The sequence below is a fragment of the Podarcis filfolensis genome (genome assembly GCF_964270895.1).
Source record: "Podarcis filfolensis genome assembly, chromosome: 1".
NCBI lineage: Eukaryota > Metazoa > Chordata > Lepidosauria > Squamata > Lacertidae > Podarcis > Podarcis filfolensis.
This window is the reverse complement of record NC_139604.1, coordinates 70,527,690-70,545,105: the sequence shown is the minus strand read 5'-3', so window position 1 is coordinate 70,545,105 and position 17,416 is coordinate 70,527,690. Positions and strand designations below refer to the sequence as shown.

At 41.6% G+C, this 17,416-nt stretch overlaps 2 protein-coding genes across 22 annotated transcripts in view; one reads left to right on the top strand and one right to left on the bottom strand.

The window, feature by feature from the left end:
• Positions 1–3,258, top strand: part of PPFIBP2 (PPFIA binding protein 2) — a 107,317-nt gene extending 104,059 nt beyond the window's left edge. For all 20 annotated transcript variants that reach the window (XM_083598023.1, XM_083598017.1, XM_083598028.1 and 17 more), the window contains 2 exons: positions 240–305; positions 1,109–3,258. In XM_083598023.1, the coding sequence (XP_083454149.1) occupies positions 240–305; positions 1,109–1,177 (135 nt within the window). In that variant the 3' untranslated portion in view covers positions 1,178–3,258. The remainder of the gene's footprint in view (positions 1–239; positions 306–1,108) is intronic.
• Positions 3,259–4,088: 830 nt separating this feature from the next.
• Positions 4,089–16,930, bottom strand: CYB5R2 (cytochrome b5 reductase 2). Of its 2 annotated transcripts, none has more exons than XM_083600085.1 (9): positions 16,715–16,930; positions 14,688–14,834; positions 11,231–11,303; positions 10,665–10,771; positions 8,706–8,835; positions 7,447–7,530; positions 6,006–6,091; positions 5,473–5,572; positions 4,089–4,656 (listed from the first exon to the last, which is right to left on the bottom strand). In XM_083600085.1, exons 1-9 carry the CDS (start codon positions 16,727–16,729, stop codon positions 4,484–4,486), a joined length of 915 nt encoding a protein of 304 aa, XP_083456211.1. In that variant the 5' UTR covers positions 16,730–16,930; the 3' UTR covers positions 4,089–4,483. The 2 variants fall into 2 exon arrangements, with proteins under 2 accessions (XP_083456211.1, XP_083456212.1); XM_083600086.1 differs by lacking the exon at positions 16,715–16,930 and adding an exon at positions 15,274–15,297.
• Between the last annotated feature and the right edge of the window lie 486 nt (positions 16,931–17,416).

Here is a 17,416-nt window from a genome sequence, read left to right as displayed (position 1 = left end):
ACTCTGAGTATGGCTAATGTGCAAATACTCAAATTCTAATGTTGCTTTTTAAAAAATGAAATTTAAAGTCGGACAAGAATGACATTCAGAAAAATGACTCTGAAGATAGTAATATAATTAAACCTATTTTTTTCTGAAGATAAAAGCACCTCTTGTATATGCACAATGGTTCAGAAAATATAAAGCATGTAGTGTTTGAATTAGCTGTTTTAATTTCATCAAGCTGAATGGTTTTACAGATGGAACATTCAGAAGGAACAGTAATGCAAATAGGGGAACTTTCTCAAGGAATAAACAACCTCACAGTAAGTACTAATTTATCATTCAGAACCTCATCGTATGCGCTAATTCAAAACTGAGATGAGGTGTATTGATATGTTAATTACTCATGTTCATTTATATTCATTTATAGTTAAAACTCCCTATAAGTAAGACTATATTATGGAGTTCAATTAAAAGCACAAATTTGACCTAAGTAAATTTACATTTTAAGGACTGGAATGGAAATATTTATATCTTTGTAGATTGCATGTGAAATGAGTTTATCTTTCCTAATAAGCAAATTTTCAGTCGTATGAGAAGAGAACTTTAGGTTATTACATGCATTTTGCAAAACAAGTCAAATGCTAAAGGAATTATCTGCATAGGGAAGAGTGCTTAATGCATTCCACAATTGCCTTTTGATCCCCGTCTGCATTGCGACATTTGCTGAACTAGCTTTCCAAGGCTATTAGTTATGTACAAATGCCAGTAAAGGACATGAGCCACTGCTTTATTTGTTGAACAGTTACATCTATTTCTCCATACACCTGACATTCTCAAAAGTCAAAGTCTTGTTGCTTATACTATGCATGACCTTAATTCCACACACTATAAATTTCAGGGATTAAATTTGCCTGAAAGCAAATGAAATAGCTAAGCAAATTATTTGTGTGCAACTAGCTTCTACTGTTTCCAATTAGGTTAGTAAACTGGATGTTATATATAATAATTATCTTGAATAAGCTGTTCATAATTTATGCCTATGTAAATCTCCGCTAAATCTGTAGAGGATCTAATCACTTAGATCTGTGATTTATGAAGTCTACTATGGTTTGTTTTTTTCCAGACTATGTTAAGCCAAGATCAGTTGCTGAATGATGATAGATTTTTAACATCAACGTTTGAGGACTGGTGATGAAGATTCCATGTGACCAACACCGCTCTTAATACCTCAGTTGTATTAGGGGATATGACTGGTCCAGGCTGGGTGCTCTGTTTAAAAATATGCCACTGAAATGTGTGAAACCTTTTTAAGTGCTGTTTTTCACATATCCCACCCCAACAGCAATGAAAACCCTAAGGTCCAGGTACTTAATACATGCAGTCAAAGAACCTATGCAACATTTTTAGAAGTAGTAAAATTAAGAGTATGTAAATATATTTTAAAGCACAGTGAGCCATTTACTAGTCAGTGATCCATTTTCTATATTTTGTACTTGCTCATGGTGCATATTATTGGATTCATGTTAGTTTTCTAAGGTATCACCCCTTATGAATGGTTAATACAACCAACACTATGTTTTTCTTCCAGTCTGGTATAACGATCCCCTGGTATGATAAACATGCTAATTATTTACTTGACCACTTACACTAAAGCTGTATCTAATGTGTCTCCTGTTGGACACTAACACTCCCACCCTTTAAAGACTATTCCAGTCCAGTATTCAGTTTTCCTCTCTCCCTCCCAACTTGTGTTCTGCATTGTACATGAGGAGAAAATGTATTGTCCTTTACTTCATAAGGCCAAGTAGTGAAGTGGTACCCCACTGGCATGATTATTTCTTTCTGTGACATTCTCCCTTACCAGCATCTCTCATATTGGATGAGCTAAAAAAAAAATCTCTGCTCAAGATGCAATGAAAATATTCATTTACCTTAATACTGCATTTCTTAAATGCTGCAGTTTCACTCTTGCAGTATGCTTACAGTGGATTAATTTCTAAGGATTTGTGCTCAATGAGCTTTTTACTATAATAGCTAAAAACAAAACACTTCTCAGAAAATGATGTTTAGAGAGCATGAACGGACCAAATGGACTACCAGAAAGCAGTAAAACCACCAGCTGCTTGAAACTTAGATAATATTGTGAGGCCTGCCTTCCTTAATAATGCCTGCTATAAATTTAAGGAATTAATTGGAAGAAGGGGGTTACTTTAACTTTTCAACCTAAATTGCGAAGCAAGCAGTAGCCCTTTCATACACCCAGGCTTTTTTCTTTCAAAGTCTCAGTAGTTCTGCAGATGGAATGTTGTAAGTCTGCCACAGATCAGGGGATTAAGATAAGTTTTCCCATTCCATAAATATTCTGGAGGCAGAAGTTTCCACACTAGGGGAAAAAGTTGTCCTTAATTTAAAGTATCTGTATTACCTACTTTCTTCACTGCAGCATTCATGTGATTGTTATTAGGACTGTTGTACTGCACACAGCTGCTTCTTGTTTCCTTTATGAAAATCAGAACACTGTTCTGTCCTGTTCAAAAACTGGCTTTATAGCAAATAGCAGTTCCATGAGCATTTTGTATCTGCTTGTTTTGTTCCTAAATCTTTGCTCATGCAGATCTGCCCTAAAGACCTTCAAGCCTGCTCTAGTGTAGCATTGTGGACATCTACACATCATTAGGCAAGGGTACCACCTGCTGGTGACAAAGTTTTGGTCGCAAAAAACACACATTCCAAATGTAACTTCTGTTGCCATCCTAATAATAATAGCACCACTCTGGATGTTTTCGTTTTGCAGGAGAGAGGTCAACATGCAGCCAGCAGACATCCATTGAATCAAACTGTGAAAGCTGGGGTGGGTGGCCGTTTGGACTTTACTATTAAGTAACAGGTCCTTGAATGCTTGTACAAGATGAATACTTGAAGCATAAACTACTTAATGGCTTTTCAGCCCTGGAGAGCTTTTGAACGTATTTATATCTGTGTCATTTCTTACAGTTATTGAGCTAGTGCACGCTCTTAACTTCAAAAGCATGAAAAAGTATGTTGTATGTCATTTTTACAAAGGTGACTGTTGAAGCATATGCATGCATAGAGCCTGTACTAGGGTTTGTGGTCTGGATGATGCCACCTACCTGAAGCAAAGAAGGCTGAGTCTGGTCAGTGCTTTGGGTGGGTGACTCTCAACGACATGTATGTCACCTTGAATTCCGTAAAGGAAAAAAGGTTGGCAATAAGTGTAAGAAAATAAAATTGGTTAACAAATGTTCCCAGAAAGGTTTTCCTATTTGACACACAGGTATGAATGTTTGGCTCAGAGAGTTCCAAAGTTGCAGAAAGAGTTTCATGAGCAACAGTCAATGAATATACTTCAAGGCTATTAAGAATTGGTGGTGTAATGTTTTGAATATGAATAAGCTACGCCAAGACTTGCATGAGCAATATGGTTCAAATGTATATGTATACATTTCCTAGCTTGCCATCAATATTATCTAGAATAGCTCATTGTGGCAATGTTTAGAATATTGTTACAGTATGATTAGGCAATGACATAACAGCTGAGTGGTTAAGACACTGGAAGACACTCCCTGCAGTGTCTTCCAATGCAGTTTATGCAGGAAACAGCCCATATTTGTGTCTTAGTCCAAGTACCAGGCATGGTATTTTGGCTATATAGCTTAAGGGAAGCTGAAAGAGGAGGTTTACTGCCCAAATGCTGCATACATGGTTCTGAAATTGAATCCTGCTGAGACTGTTTGCCTGCCCCCATCCCCATTTTACATCCACCACCCTCCCTCCTTTGGAAGAGCACCTGCCCAACAGTGAAGCTCTTCATGCTGTCCGACCTATAAAATGGGCTTTGGCTTTCATGCTCCAATGGCAGCATGGCCCCAACAGATAGGATGGTCTCAACAGTAGATTTCACTTTCTGCCTACTCCTGCATGGTTCATACAGGAAGCACTGATGTTCCCCCTGGTTTTCTGAGATGGGGTTCACTAAAGCTGATGGCATGTGAAAACTGATGGCCAGGGGATAGAGACAATGACAGAATAATGAACATACTTGAATGGTCATTGTGAAGTAAATTATATTACTGCATCACAAATTTTACAAAACAATTTGATGTTTATTAAATGGAAAACTGCTAGCTTCCCCTGATAGCCTTTTTAAATGCAGCATTTTTCTACTGGTTGTAGAACTACTTTTGGACAAAAGCTGTTGTAATTACATAGTTGCAACTGTTTAAACAGCATCTCAATGCAGAGGAAGGCATAACCTAGCACTGTTGGTATGAGAAGCATACAAACAGAGTGCAGTGTTGATATAAACACCGGTTGCATACATCCAGATTATCCCAGACATTTTGGGGATTTCCAATGGCCGAATCCCAGCTATGTCCGGGAAATACCACTCCCATCAGTCATCAATTCTACTACCTGCTTTAACACAAAATTTGTATGTACCAACAACGTACTATAAAAGGGATGGTACAACTTCGGTTTAATAAGCAAAAGTGTTTTCTTTGGCATACCCTAGCTTTTCAAGATTAGGCAGACAAGCAAACTGAATCATAGGTGGGGGTCCACACATCAGAATCAGAGTCTCACTGGCAGGGAGAGGCATATGTTCTTTTATCATGCTATCCGTAATAAAACCAGCACTATACTTCCAGCCTGAAATGAAAAAATGGTGGACATAGTTAGAAAGCTTCAGGGCTAGTCTTTCATATTAATTACTTGTCTATTATATCACCTTAAGAATACATCAGATATGTCTACTATGTGATATCCAGAGAAGATTCTATCATGATCCAAACACATTTAGCTCTCTCATCTAAAAGAGCTTCCAGATTCAGTTCCATAAAGCGACAGCCCCTGACTTGAATGAGTGAGACCATCATGCATGGCAGGAAACCAGTGGTCCACCAGATAGTTCTGGACTTCCCCACCATGCTGGGTGGAGGCTGATGGGAAACTGGAGCTCAGCAGCACATTAGCCACTCCTGATAGGTGACCATCAGATCTCCAGATGACAGTTTGATGCACATTCCAAAGATGTAACTAGAACCTAGTAAAGCTCTTACTGAATCTTACAAACAGCATGGACAGCATTTATAAAATGCAACAGACATGGGGCAGGCTCCTAGTCTTAAACCAAGAGAAAAAGAAGTTGGTGGTTGTTCCTTAGAGCTGCTGTTCCTTCTTCCCCTCTCACCTCCCTCAATAGAAAATCCTAACCATCCTGATTCCTGTGGTTACCCCCAAAGAAAAGTCTTAACACCTGATGTTTTTGTCTTACTAGTGAAATAGCATTTTGCTTTGCAAAGGTTCCTGGGGTGCATCATCAACGACAACCAGGAAAAATGATCGAAGACAGAAAAATCCTGGTTTACAAACTTTAAATGCTCACTAGAATTTATCTAACATCATAGCAAGGCAAACTTATCCCTACACTAAAAGTATGCCATACTCAAAGCCAGAGTCGCTTACCCTGAGGTGGTCTGTCCAAAGTGTACCACAGTTTAAACTGATCCGAGTGATTTGCTGCTACATCTTCAAGCTCTGGTCTCAATAATATATCTTCTTCTGTCTATCGGTAGAAGGTCAGTGAAACATCCACAAAGTACAATAATTGGGAGATTCATTCATACACACACCTCTCTTAATCACCTTTATGCACCATTGTTTCTAACTTCACTGCCCCCTCTTATTTTTACCTTATTAGGTAAAATCAATCAGCTCCTCAAAAGTTTAGCATTGAGGCTATGATACCCTTTGCTTAGAACAGAATTCCAGTGAAGCAGAGCAAACTGACCTTACTTCTGAGTAAGTGTGATTAACATTCACTTTCTGGCCAAACTTTCTGGTTTATCCTGGATGGGAAAATGCATACAAGCTGCCTTCTCTTGCCGCCTTCTAACACTCAAACTGTTGCTTGTTAAAACCCTGTTTCAGTTTCCACTGCTTGAAATCCTTTGTGAGAACCACAGAGAAAAATCAATAAACTAGAGAAGTCTACTTACCTGGTTAGCAAAAAGAAGGTAACACTTGGTGTTATCTTTGGGGTCCTTTGTAATGTGACGAATTAGTTGAAGCATTGGAGTAATTCCTATAAAAATCAAAGCCAAATGCAACAATTAGATGTTTATTTTCTATTCCCACAAGCAGAGACACTTAATGCTGCCTTATCCTAATTGGATTTTTGTAAGATTTTAGATTAGTCCATCCCAGATTTTGTTTGACTAGCTGTAAAATAGGGCAAGGGGAAATGGACTGCTTAGCAGTAGTGCTTGATGATTAGCCTGCATTTACTATATTCGGTGTAGCTGAATTCACACTCCAGACTAAATCTCTTAGATTGGTAAGTACATTCCTAAGGATGACATCATCATCATCATCATCATCGTTAAGTTGTGGGTGAACATATCAGACAACACAGCAATTCTTCAAACAGCTCTTGTTTATTCACAGGCCAGGCCAGGACAGAACTGAACTGAAGGGTTTAGTCAGCCTGCTTATATAGAGCTCCACTACAACGTTACTGTAACAACTTTCTAAAACTATCCAATCACTGAACGTCACTTTCAATCCCTTATTTGCATAACTATCTACAGTATCCCCCTGCTGGCCCAGGGTGAGAACCTCAGTACATAACAATTACTACTACTACTACTACTACTATTTATTTAGTTATTTCTACCCCGCCCATCTGGCTGGGTTTCCCCAGCCACCCGGTGGGATCAATACTACCTGCTCCAAGATGGTAACTATTTCAGAATTACTGCATGACCCCAAGCTCTTGTGCTCAGGCCATGTTTTCACTGAACCAGACAGTTATAGATCACTCAGTTCTCAAATTGATGTTGGCCAGAGCGTTACTAGGGTGCAACACAGAAAGCACTCCTGCCTCTTAGTGACCCCACAATTGCCCCACAAGAATGCAGCCACAGCTTCTCCCACCCAGCTCTTCCTGCAATGCTACCTTCCACCCTTCTGCCATGGGGCAAAAGGAGACTTCTCCAGCAGGTGAAAGGGAACAGTGGCCGATGCAACTGAATATTGAGCTGAATAAAGGGCAGACCACTGCCATATCATTCACTGCTGAAAGAAGCAGCAGGAATCTTAAATCAGGCCCAAGTAAATGTATTTTGTATAAATGCAACACTTCTATACTGTTGATAAGTTATAACAGGCCAAAGGGTGACAGAGGCTTTAGTTATCACATAATGCCATCTACTGAGTTAAAACCAGGGGTCAACAAATAGTAAAATGGCTTGCCAAGCAGCCTCCTCCACACAATGAGTCCTCTGGCATGAAGGACTTCGGAAGTGCCCACAATGAATATGGGAAAGCCTCAAGCTAGCCCCACCCAAGTTTAATGATCACATAAAATATATGCAGTAACTTTAGTTCTTGCCATGTGCTCAGCACTATCTGTCCCCTCACCAAGGCATAATATCATACCTGTTCCTCCAGCTATCATTCCAACGTGTTTTGCAAACTTTATCCTTGCTTCAGACTTCTTATCTGGCTTGATAGAAAATTTACCTGTGTGAAAATGAGATTACAGCTGTCAAGGCAAACCAAAGAGTGAACCTATGACCATTTCAGCAGCATTTAATCACTGTGCCATGCAACACTGCTCTTTAAATCTGCAATCCTATGTAAACCTACTGAAACAGTAGGCTTTACCTCCAAGTAAACACAGGATTGAGCTACACAGCCGGTCACTCATCATATTAACAGTGAGGCAATATAGTCTAGCCAGTAGAAGCCAGGATTTATAGGTTGGAGTACGTTGCTTCATTTACAGCAGCTAACATGGAATAGAAAACTATGTAATTAAGGTTGTAATTCTGTGCATAGTTACTTGAGAGTACGTCCCACTGCACACAGTGGGACTTACTTTCAACTAAACATGCATAGGACTGCACTATAAGAGAAGGTATTGATGCACATGTATTTTAAAAAGGACTGGAGTTAGCAATTATCTTAGCAAAAAAATTAAAATGCATTATTATTAAAAGCATTTTTACCCTACTCTTCAGTTAAAAAAAGAGAAAGAGGTGCCCAGAGCAGCTTACAAATATAAGTGATATGTTTAGAAGTTGCTCTGGGCAGTGTGAACTTTTTTAAATTTTGAGTTTGCATCTTTCTTTCTCCCTACCAATCTTTTTTTTTTGTGCCATGTCTTTTAGTTTATAAGCCTGAGGTGAGTGACACAAGAGAGAGAAAAAAAGATTGGGAGGAAGAAAGAAAAAGGCAAACTCGGGGCACTGTTTTTCAGTTGTAGAGTTCTTGTAATGACAGCCTGGAATTGAAAGATTTCCATAAGTGGAGGATCCAAATATTTGTGATATCTCAGCAGAACTGATGGAGAGGCCCTGCAGTCCACTCTCTCTCCCTTCAACAGAGTCTGATGAAATGACTGCTCCAATTCTACTGCAGCACATGATAGCTTAAACGATTTAAAGATACACATCATCTTGAAGCCCCCCTGCTTCAGCTGAGATGCTGTAACTCTTATCTCTCAGTGACTTCTGCCCATCTGTCTCTCAAGAGCACCATCACTGTTCAGTTGTCACAAATTCCTGTTGATTACCCTCTTTGGCATACTAATGTTACAGTGTTCGGACAACAGGTGAAAGACTGCCCCAAATATCTTCTTCATCACATCATCTAGCAGCTATTTTAAGCATCTGGATTCTGTGACCTTATTGTACCTGACCCCTTGTATACCAGAAGTCCATTAGGTCCTCTGAAGTCAATGGTATCACCAATCTTCATGTTGTCTAAATGCTGGGACATCTTCCCACCTTCCGGAAACTTGGGGTGAATGTTTTTGTAGTAAACCTGTTTGAAGAGGAAGTGGGGGAGCACACAACAGTGGTAGAAAGAATTTAGCCATTTTACTTTAAGGCAACAGTGAGATGCAATGGAAAGGAGTAAATAACAACATTTTTCACTCTGCCCTTTGAGCTAAAACGAAGTGTCACAATTGTCTGTTATCACACAAAACATGAAATAGAACCCAGAAAATCCCAGAGTTTGTAACAAAAAAACCACTGCACTTCTATTTACCCTACCAGATAAACTTTAAGAACTCAAGTCTAAAGTACTAAGCCTTATTTGGTCTCTGGATAAGCTTTTGGTAAGGAGTCATCCTGGAAGTAGGCAAGGGGGGGGACACCTGTAGTCGTTCAGATGTTGCTGGACTCCAAGTCCCATCATGGCCAATGGTCAGGAATGATGAGAGTTATGAAATCAATGAATTGCTTTTAGAATGCTGTGTTACTTTTATTGTTGTTAGCCGCTCTGAGCCCGGCTTCGGCTGGGGAGGGTGGGATATAAATAAAATATTATTGTTATTATTATTATGCAACATCTGGACAACCACAGGTTCCCCACCCTTTCTATGACATCCTTCCCCCAGAACAGCAAAAGATTCACCTTTTTCATTACAAAGTGTTACAGAGCATCACACAATATGCTCACAAGTCACTAATCTTTATATCAAAGCAGACACATCCTGTCTTTAGTATGGCTGGCATAGCACTGGCCCTGCCCTTCTGTTTTATACAAAAGCCTGAAATTGACATATTTATCAGATTTAAGTTTTTTCAACCTCTTTATTCCATGCCTGGATAACTTTCACCTGCCACATTTGTGTGCATCAGGCAGAGGAGCAAGTGGATAAATGATGGAGGTGCCTGTATTAATACTTCCCTCCCTGTGTGCAATGATTGTTTTCAAGCCTTGCAAGAATCCTGGGTTAGATTAAATGTTGCACAAGAGAAGACATTAATGTTACACAAGAGAAGACAAAACCCCACAACAGAGTGACATACAAGGATGGCTTGAAAAGAAATCATTAATTTAGCCAACTCAAGTTTTTCCATCCTACTGCAGTTACTGCAGCAATGAATGATCCAGCCACAGGGGGGGGAAGTCACTTGCACACACACTGGTCCTTTAATACTTCCAGTACTCAAGAAAAAATAATAATAAAGTTGCTTCAGTTACATTTATTCCAATGTATCACTGAAGAAAGAACCAGCTGTTTCTGTACTTCATCTTCCTACTGTCAAGATGCAACCAGGATTTTGAAAGCTTCTTCCTTCCCCAAGTAAAAACATTAAGCTTATTTCCTGCATAAAGCAGCACATTTAACAGCAACTATACATTTGATCGGGGGGGGGGGGGGAGATCAGTACAAAGTTCAGTGGCTGGTATTCAGGATATACATCATTACATCCCCCCACCCCTATAACCCACTAAATCCAGCAGAACCTGCAGACATATTCAGTACCCACAATAGAACCAATCTTCAAAACACCCATGAGAGCACTTTAAGATCATTGTACACACACACACACACACACACACAAATGTGAGTTGTGTTTTATTTTCAGTGCCCAGACAGACAAGTCTCTGTTAACATGTATAATAAAGGAAGCTGAGGCAAAGCGTATTTCCCATCATGTCCACACCATTCTCTGATTCCAGAATGAGCCCATACACTTTTAAAATATGATAATAATAACCTAGTGTGCTTCTTCAGACATACATTTAAAAATGATCTAATTTCTGGCTGCAAATTGTAATTTAGACCCATGTTTATGAGAAATAGAACCAAAATCCAAGCGGATCAAGCTACCAGCATTAAATAAATTTAAATATACCTTTATGATTAAATCAACATAGCCTTTCACATCATCACTAGAAACTGGAGTGTAGGCCCGGATCACAAGGTTACCGTCCACTTTGGCAGAGAGATATACGTGTTGGCCTAGGTGGGAGAAACTGTTAACTTTTCATTCCAAAGTTCATAATAGCATTAACAAACTAGCTAAACTGTTGGACTGCTCAAAATTTACATTTTTAAAAGAGAGAGAGAGAGAAAGAGAGAGAGAGAGAGAGAGAGAGAGAGAGAGAGAGAGAGAGAAAGAAAGAAAGAAAGAAAGAAAGAAAGAAAGAATCTTCATAGTTGTGAACATAAGCTTGAAAACACATGGAAATCAATTTCAGGAAGATGAGGAATTGGAAACCAACACAATCTCACATTATGCTTGAAAACATCATTATTTTTAGGCTGTTATGCCAAGAAAAGTCTGTACAATCTTAATTCGCCTCCACTGACATTGGAGTTGAATCAGTTCTGAAGAGTTTCCAGAGTGATTTTCCAGAGATGGGGTGCTCTCACCCAAAAGGCTCTGTGTTAGAAATCATAATATGCAGCCATGCTTACCTACAGGCAAGCCCAATATATGTTTTGATGACGGAAGTTCAAACCGAAATCTCCTGGTATCGTGACTGATCTCCTGTAAAAACACAAAAAGGTGGGTATTGTAGGGTTATGCTATGTAACAAAACATTCCAAAACTTCAAATTTTTAAAGTCACATAATACTCTTCATGGATTTGCTTTGATTAGCAGAATAGGCACTACTACAGGTGCCACATAATGCCCATTCCACATCTGTAAGAACTTGATTCTTTATTCCTGAATTGGAGGGGGTTGGACTAGATGACCCTTGGTGTACCTTCCAATTCTACAATTCTATCATTCTATGGTCATCTAGTGTGGAAGCACCCACATTTTGCATGTAATCAGAACTGTTTTGTGTGCTTTCATCTCTTCACTTATTTTTTTTCAGTCTTGCTTCCCAGCCAAGCTCCTTAAAAAGCTTACAGGTAAAATTATACCCTTGGCAAACAATACCTTCCACTTCACCTTAGCTTCTGCCCTGTTTTACTTCAGCCAATCATCTTGAACTGACTTAAGATTGGCTTAAGAACAAAAGAGGGGCCAGGCTAGATCAATCTGGTGTGTTTTGCTTCCTACAGGGCTCAATCAGATATTTCTGGGACACTTATGAGCAGGACACAAAAGCATTTAGGCAAATCCATCTGACCCTGTTGGTCCAGCCACAGTGATTGCTTCCCCACTCTGTCCATGCAATGGCTGTTTAGGGATGTGGCATTCTTCTTTCACTTGAAGAAAGTTACTTGGTTCATTACATTGCACAACAAATTCTGACATAAGTCATGTCTCTGAAATAAAAGTAGCCATTTCTTATAGATCTTGAGGGGCTGAACACAAATGCAACAATGAAAACACAAAAAATGACTACTGTTTCATAGAGATGTGCAAAGGTTTACTATATACCGTATTTTTCACTCTATAAGACACACTTTTCCCTTCCTAAAAAGTAAGGGGAAATGTGTGGGCGTCTTATGGAGCGAATGCAGGCCGCGCAGCTATCGCTGAAGCCAGGAGAGCAAGAGGGATTGGTGCGCACCAATCCCTCTTGCTCTCCTGGCTTCAGGGATAGCCACGCAAAGCCTCTTGAGCGCAGCGGGAGTGCTCCTCCCTCTTCACTCAGGAGGCTTTGCATTGCTTTCTTGTTTCTTGTTTTCCTCCTCTAAAAACTAGGTGCGTCTTATGGTTGCGTGTGTCTTACAGAGCGAAAAATACGGCAATTGAAGAATGTGCACGTGCAACATGCATCGGTTAAGCCGATCCATCCAATGCCACTTAGCCTGCCGCTTGCATAGCTGTTCAGGAGCGTCTCTGGGCAGCGTCCAGCAGAAGTCAGCAAACATGGCAGCAGACCACTTCCCCTGGAATCGTTTCTCCATCGTTGCAATTTCCTGATGAAAACTCATCACTATCCATACCACAGTTGTCGGGAAAGAAATTCAAGTGGGAAAGGAGAAAGTGGATCTTTAAGGACATATTGCAGCCAGGCTTGCGATACAGTGACACGTCTTCAACCAGTTCCTTGTAGTTTTCTGCTCTGACATTCCCGTGAAAGCTAGCTGACACCAGACAAAACACATCCCAAGCTTTTTTTCTCACCACACTGAATGATTCCAAGGACATTCATCAGGCCATTTACATTATAGCAGAACATAAGGTCATCTTCATGACTAGCATGAATCCAAGTCACTCAGACAATTTCCTTCAGAAGATTCCATTGCTTGAAGTCTTGATCCCAGTAACTCCGCTTTGGCCTTGCACAGCTCTACAGTTCACAGAACAAGATTGTTCAGTTCTTCTTGTGTAAGAGTGTGTGGACTTTGAAATACAGCGTTGCCAAATGAAATTGTGTACTCAATGTGGACTGGTTCATTTAGACAGGATCATCTTTGTGTGGATATTTTCACCCCCTCCCATTGCGAAAAATCTCCTGATGTTTTCAGAAAGGAGGGGGCGGAAACTGTTCTTTGCTTCTTCCGCTCCTGCCTGACTCTGTGAGAGTCTGTGTGTTATCTCTATAGTGATTAGATGGCTGAGTGAGAGCTGTAACACTCATGCAAGCCAGTACCTCTTTAATTTAGTTTGCAGTAGCTATTAGAAATAAAAGAAGTTATGCTTCACAGCTTTTTTCTGTGTTGTTCATACTCTGCTGAGTTTGGTGCTCACAACTCACAGTTGTGGGTGCAGTGCACTTAGACCTGATTTCTAGGAGTGGAAGGTCTTTGGAAGTGCTCTCCATTTGCCTAGCCCAGTCGTGGCAGATCCAGTTGTTGAGCCCAGTCGTTGGCATCGGCTCAAAGGCGTACTGACACTTTGTATCTCCTAAACAGGAGCCAATCAACTAATGTTAATGTCATTTTTGTGCTCAGCACCTTGAAATTAGTAAAGATTGGCTATTTTTATTTCAGAGGCATTTTGTGCATTGTGCAGTGATTTGGCACAGAGACACAGCCGTAACACAGGGAAAATATGTTAAAGTTCGTTTCTTGCTATGAAATGCAAACACCTAGGAGGGGTTCTAGTTCAGTGACTGAATACACAGCTTAGGTCCTTACTCCCTCATCCAAACCTGCCTGGGTTTTGAGATCTTCAGCGGAGGCTTTTCTCTCAGTCCCACCACCCTCACAGGCAAGCTTGGTGGGGACGCAGGAGAGGGCTTTCTCGGTATCAGTGGTTCTCAACCTGTGGGTCCCCAGATGTTGGACTACAACTCCCATCATCCCTGAGTTCTGGCCTTGCTAGCTAGGGGTGATGGGAGTTGTAGTTCAACAACATCTGGGGACCCACAGATTGAGAAAGACTGCCCAGGTAGCTGTTCCCAGACTCTGGAACTCCCTCCCTAGAGAAGCTGGAGTAGCTCCTTACTTGCTGTTCTTCTGGCAGCTGAATACTTTCCTGCTCCAACAGGCTTTTAGGAATTGACTTCTTTTAATTAGAGGGCTGGTCCCATGTTGCTTTTAGGGTAATTATATTTTTAAAACAGATTTTATATACGTATACAATTTTAATTCTATCAATGTTTAATTGTATTTTAATGATTGGTTTTTCTATGTTTTTAGTTATTCTTGTTTTTTATCTGCAAGCTGCATTGATTTCTGTCAGAGAAACACAAGGTATAAATAAATCTAACAATAATAGCAAAAGATTCTTAATCTCAGAGTCAAGGGTTCGAGCCCCACACTGGGCAAAAGATTCCTGCATTGCATCCTGATGACCTTTGTTATCCATTACAACTCTACAATTCTATGATTCTAATAATAAAGAGCACAACTTTTGCATGTATGAAGCCCCTGGTTTAGTCCCTGGCATCTCCAATTAAAAGGAACTCATCCTGGAGAGCTACTGCCAGCCACAATAGACAATACTATTGTGGATGGACCAATGGCTTAATTCAGTATAAGACCCCTTAGTGCATTCAAACCATGTAAGAGCAGATAATTTACCTCTCTCTCTCTCAAACACAATGCATACTTGATATTTGGATCTTGCAAAGTAATTGGACCTTTCTTCTTCCGAGAGGCCATTGGTTTAAAAAGCAACAAGGCAACAGATATTGCAACCACCATCCCAACGATCAGGAAAGAGAGATCCTGGAGGAGGAAAAAAACCACACACACAGCAAGTAAGTACTGTTGCATGCCACCCCAATCTCTGAGCGGTGCAAGATGCCAGGGGTTCCAGGCACTTACCCAGGGCTCGGTTTCCTCAGAATGAGGGATAGCAGAGACTGTGGTGCCTTTAGGATATATGGTTTATTTACACATATATACAACCTGTGCCTAAGATGGAAGAGCTCACAGCATTATCACCCCATAAAGTCTTGCTTCTCCCATAGTCACAATCTTGGAACCAAACAGAAATCAAGCATGGCTCTCACTCTCTTGCTTCTGCCTGCCAGTTCACACACACACTGGCCATTGTCCTTCCAATAACCAGCCAGGTGAGGGAAGGGGGCCCACCTATCTGACATCTGGCACAAAGCAATCTCCTTTGTTATACCAGTGACCCTACTTAGGGCCATTAACTCACCAAGACGCTTACTTCAGCACTTGAATCCTCTATTAGATTTTAACCCTTGATGGAACCAGGATCCCAGGAATAAGGGACTCAGGCATCATGCAGGCTAACCGCCCCACAAAACACTAAATGTGCTGCAGGTGTAAGGCTTTGCTACACAGTTGTGCCAGTTTAGCATCACATTTCCATAGTAGTTTTCAGCCCTGAACAATGTGCTTCACCGTAATGACGTCACAGCCCCTTCCAATTCCATGCAGTAGATATCCCTGAGAAACAGACGCTTGCTCAAAGCAATACTGTGAGTCAAATGGTAAAGCAAGACTTTAAGCCTTGAATTTCTCAAGGACAGGCAGGAAAGATTGGTTTATCTGCATGTTGTGTGCAAGGCTCAGGATAAAGTAACAAAGTGCACAGAACCGGTCCTACATGAATGAGTCTAATCCAAAAACCACCTCTCTCATTTCATGTCAAGACACTTGTGCACTTGGCAATCATCATCAGAGATGGATTTAGGGATCAGCCGCAATGGACGCAGAGCCTCGGGCGGGGATAGTACCGCAACTATGATTTAGAATGGGGCAAGATAGTGCTCAATTTTGGCATCACACAGGGCACTGCTGAAATTTGGGACCCTAAGATCTGTCACTGCCATCAGCTCTCACTTTTATACACACAGTCACTTACATCAGTGCTTCCCAGTGGTCTGCAAATCCCAAGGAGCCTGTACAGGCCACCCAGAGGGTGCATGGCACAGGACAAAACCTACTGTAGACGTTTCAAAATTCTCTAAAGTGAGAAAGTCCATAGCTTGTGGTTTTGGTTTTGTTTGTTTTTGAGAAACAGGGGGTACTTAGCTAAATGGGAACCACCAACTTGCATGGATGAGGTTGCCAGCTTTTCAGTCAGCCCCTCCATACAGTGCCTTCACACAGGCATGGGACTTGCTGCCCTTCATGCTTCTCTGCAGGATTGCAAAAAGGCTTCAGCTGCGCATTTCTGCACACCAATAGGCAGCTAAAAGGCACATGAGCAGGTCTGGCCATCCCCTGCTCCCTGCCAGTTGGCAACCCTAATTAGACTCTCAAAGAAATAAGAAAATGATGAGAACAACGCGGGGGGGGGGGACCACATCTCGTTTGAGGAAGGTAAAGTTGTTGAGGAAGCAACTCGTCTGAAGCAGTTTATTTTCAGTTATTCGCCTTCACTCAGCAGCCCTAAACTCGGCAAGAGTTTACCGCGCAGCAGCCCTAAACTCGGCAAGAATCCATATCCCGAATGCCAGTGGCAACGATTCATTGGGAGGAAGGTAAACAAAGGCAGCTGAGGCGAATGGCCTTTTCAGGCACCTGGGCGTACAAAGGGCACTAGCGTCCCCGGACTGCCTTCGCTGGGCTGGGGGAGGAGAGGGTCCCCTTGGCGCCCCACTCCACCCGCCCCACGCCGCTTTCCTCACCACACTGGACTCCATGATCCACAACGGCAGGTCTCCCACAGAGAGCGCGACCGGCTTGGCGACGGGACCTGACGCCTCTCTTCTCTCAGACGTTTATAGCCCGCTCGCTCTCCTCCTCTCTGGCGCGCTAACGCCTCCGGGAGCTTTTCCCGCCCAGCTTAAAGTCAAAGAGCAAAGTCCCTCGTTGAAGTTAAAGAGCAACCGGTTCCCTCGCTTCTGCGACTGCTGCACGGCCTGTTCCAGAAGCGCCTTCGGGACCTCGACGCGCCTCGCGTCTCTGAACGGTTTCTGCTCGGGGCGTAGCCAGGCTTCATGATGGGAAATCAAAACCTCAGTTAGTTAAGTATTTGTTTTTCTTGTTGGGAAGAGGGCAGCTGCCCCCCCCACTGCCTTCCCTTGGTTACTCCCATGGTCCACGGGTTGGCAGAACCGTGAGGAGGCATTGGAGGGACCTGGGGAAAGTTACTAGAATGTACCATGCAGCTTTTTTGAGGGGGGGAGTGTTAAGTTGTAGGTGAACGTATCAGACGACACAGCGATTCTTCAAACAGCTCTTTTTTATTCACAGGCCAGAACAGAACTGAACTGAAGGGTTCAGCCAGCCTGCTTATATAGAGCTCCACTAGAACGCAACAGTAACCATTTTTTGTAACTATCCAATCAGTCACTTTCGATCCCTTATTTGCATATGTGGACCTGAGT

What these genes read in the sequence shown, in the direction of transcription:
- CYB5R2 (XM_083600085.1), bottom strand. An exon ending in TGTGTTTGAGAGAGAGAGAG is followed by an intron (nt 11,304 to 14,687) that starts GTAAATTATCTG and finishes GTGTTTTTACAG; the next exon opens with GAGATCAGTCACGATACCAG. An exon ending in ACCTTCTTTTTGCTAACCAG is followed by an intron (nt 5,573 to 6,005) that starts GTAAGTAGACTT and finishes TTCTACCGATAG; the next exon opens with ACAGAAGAAGATATATTATT.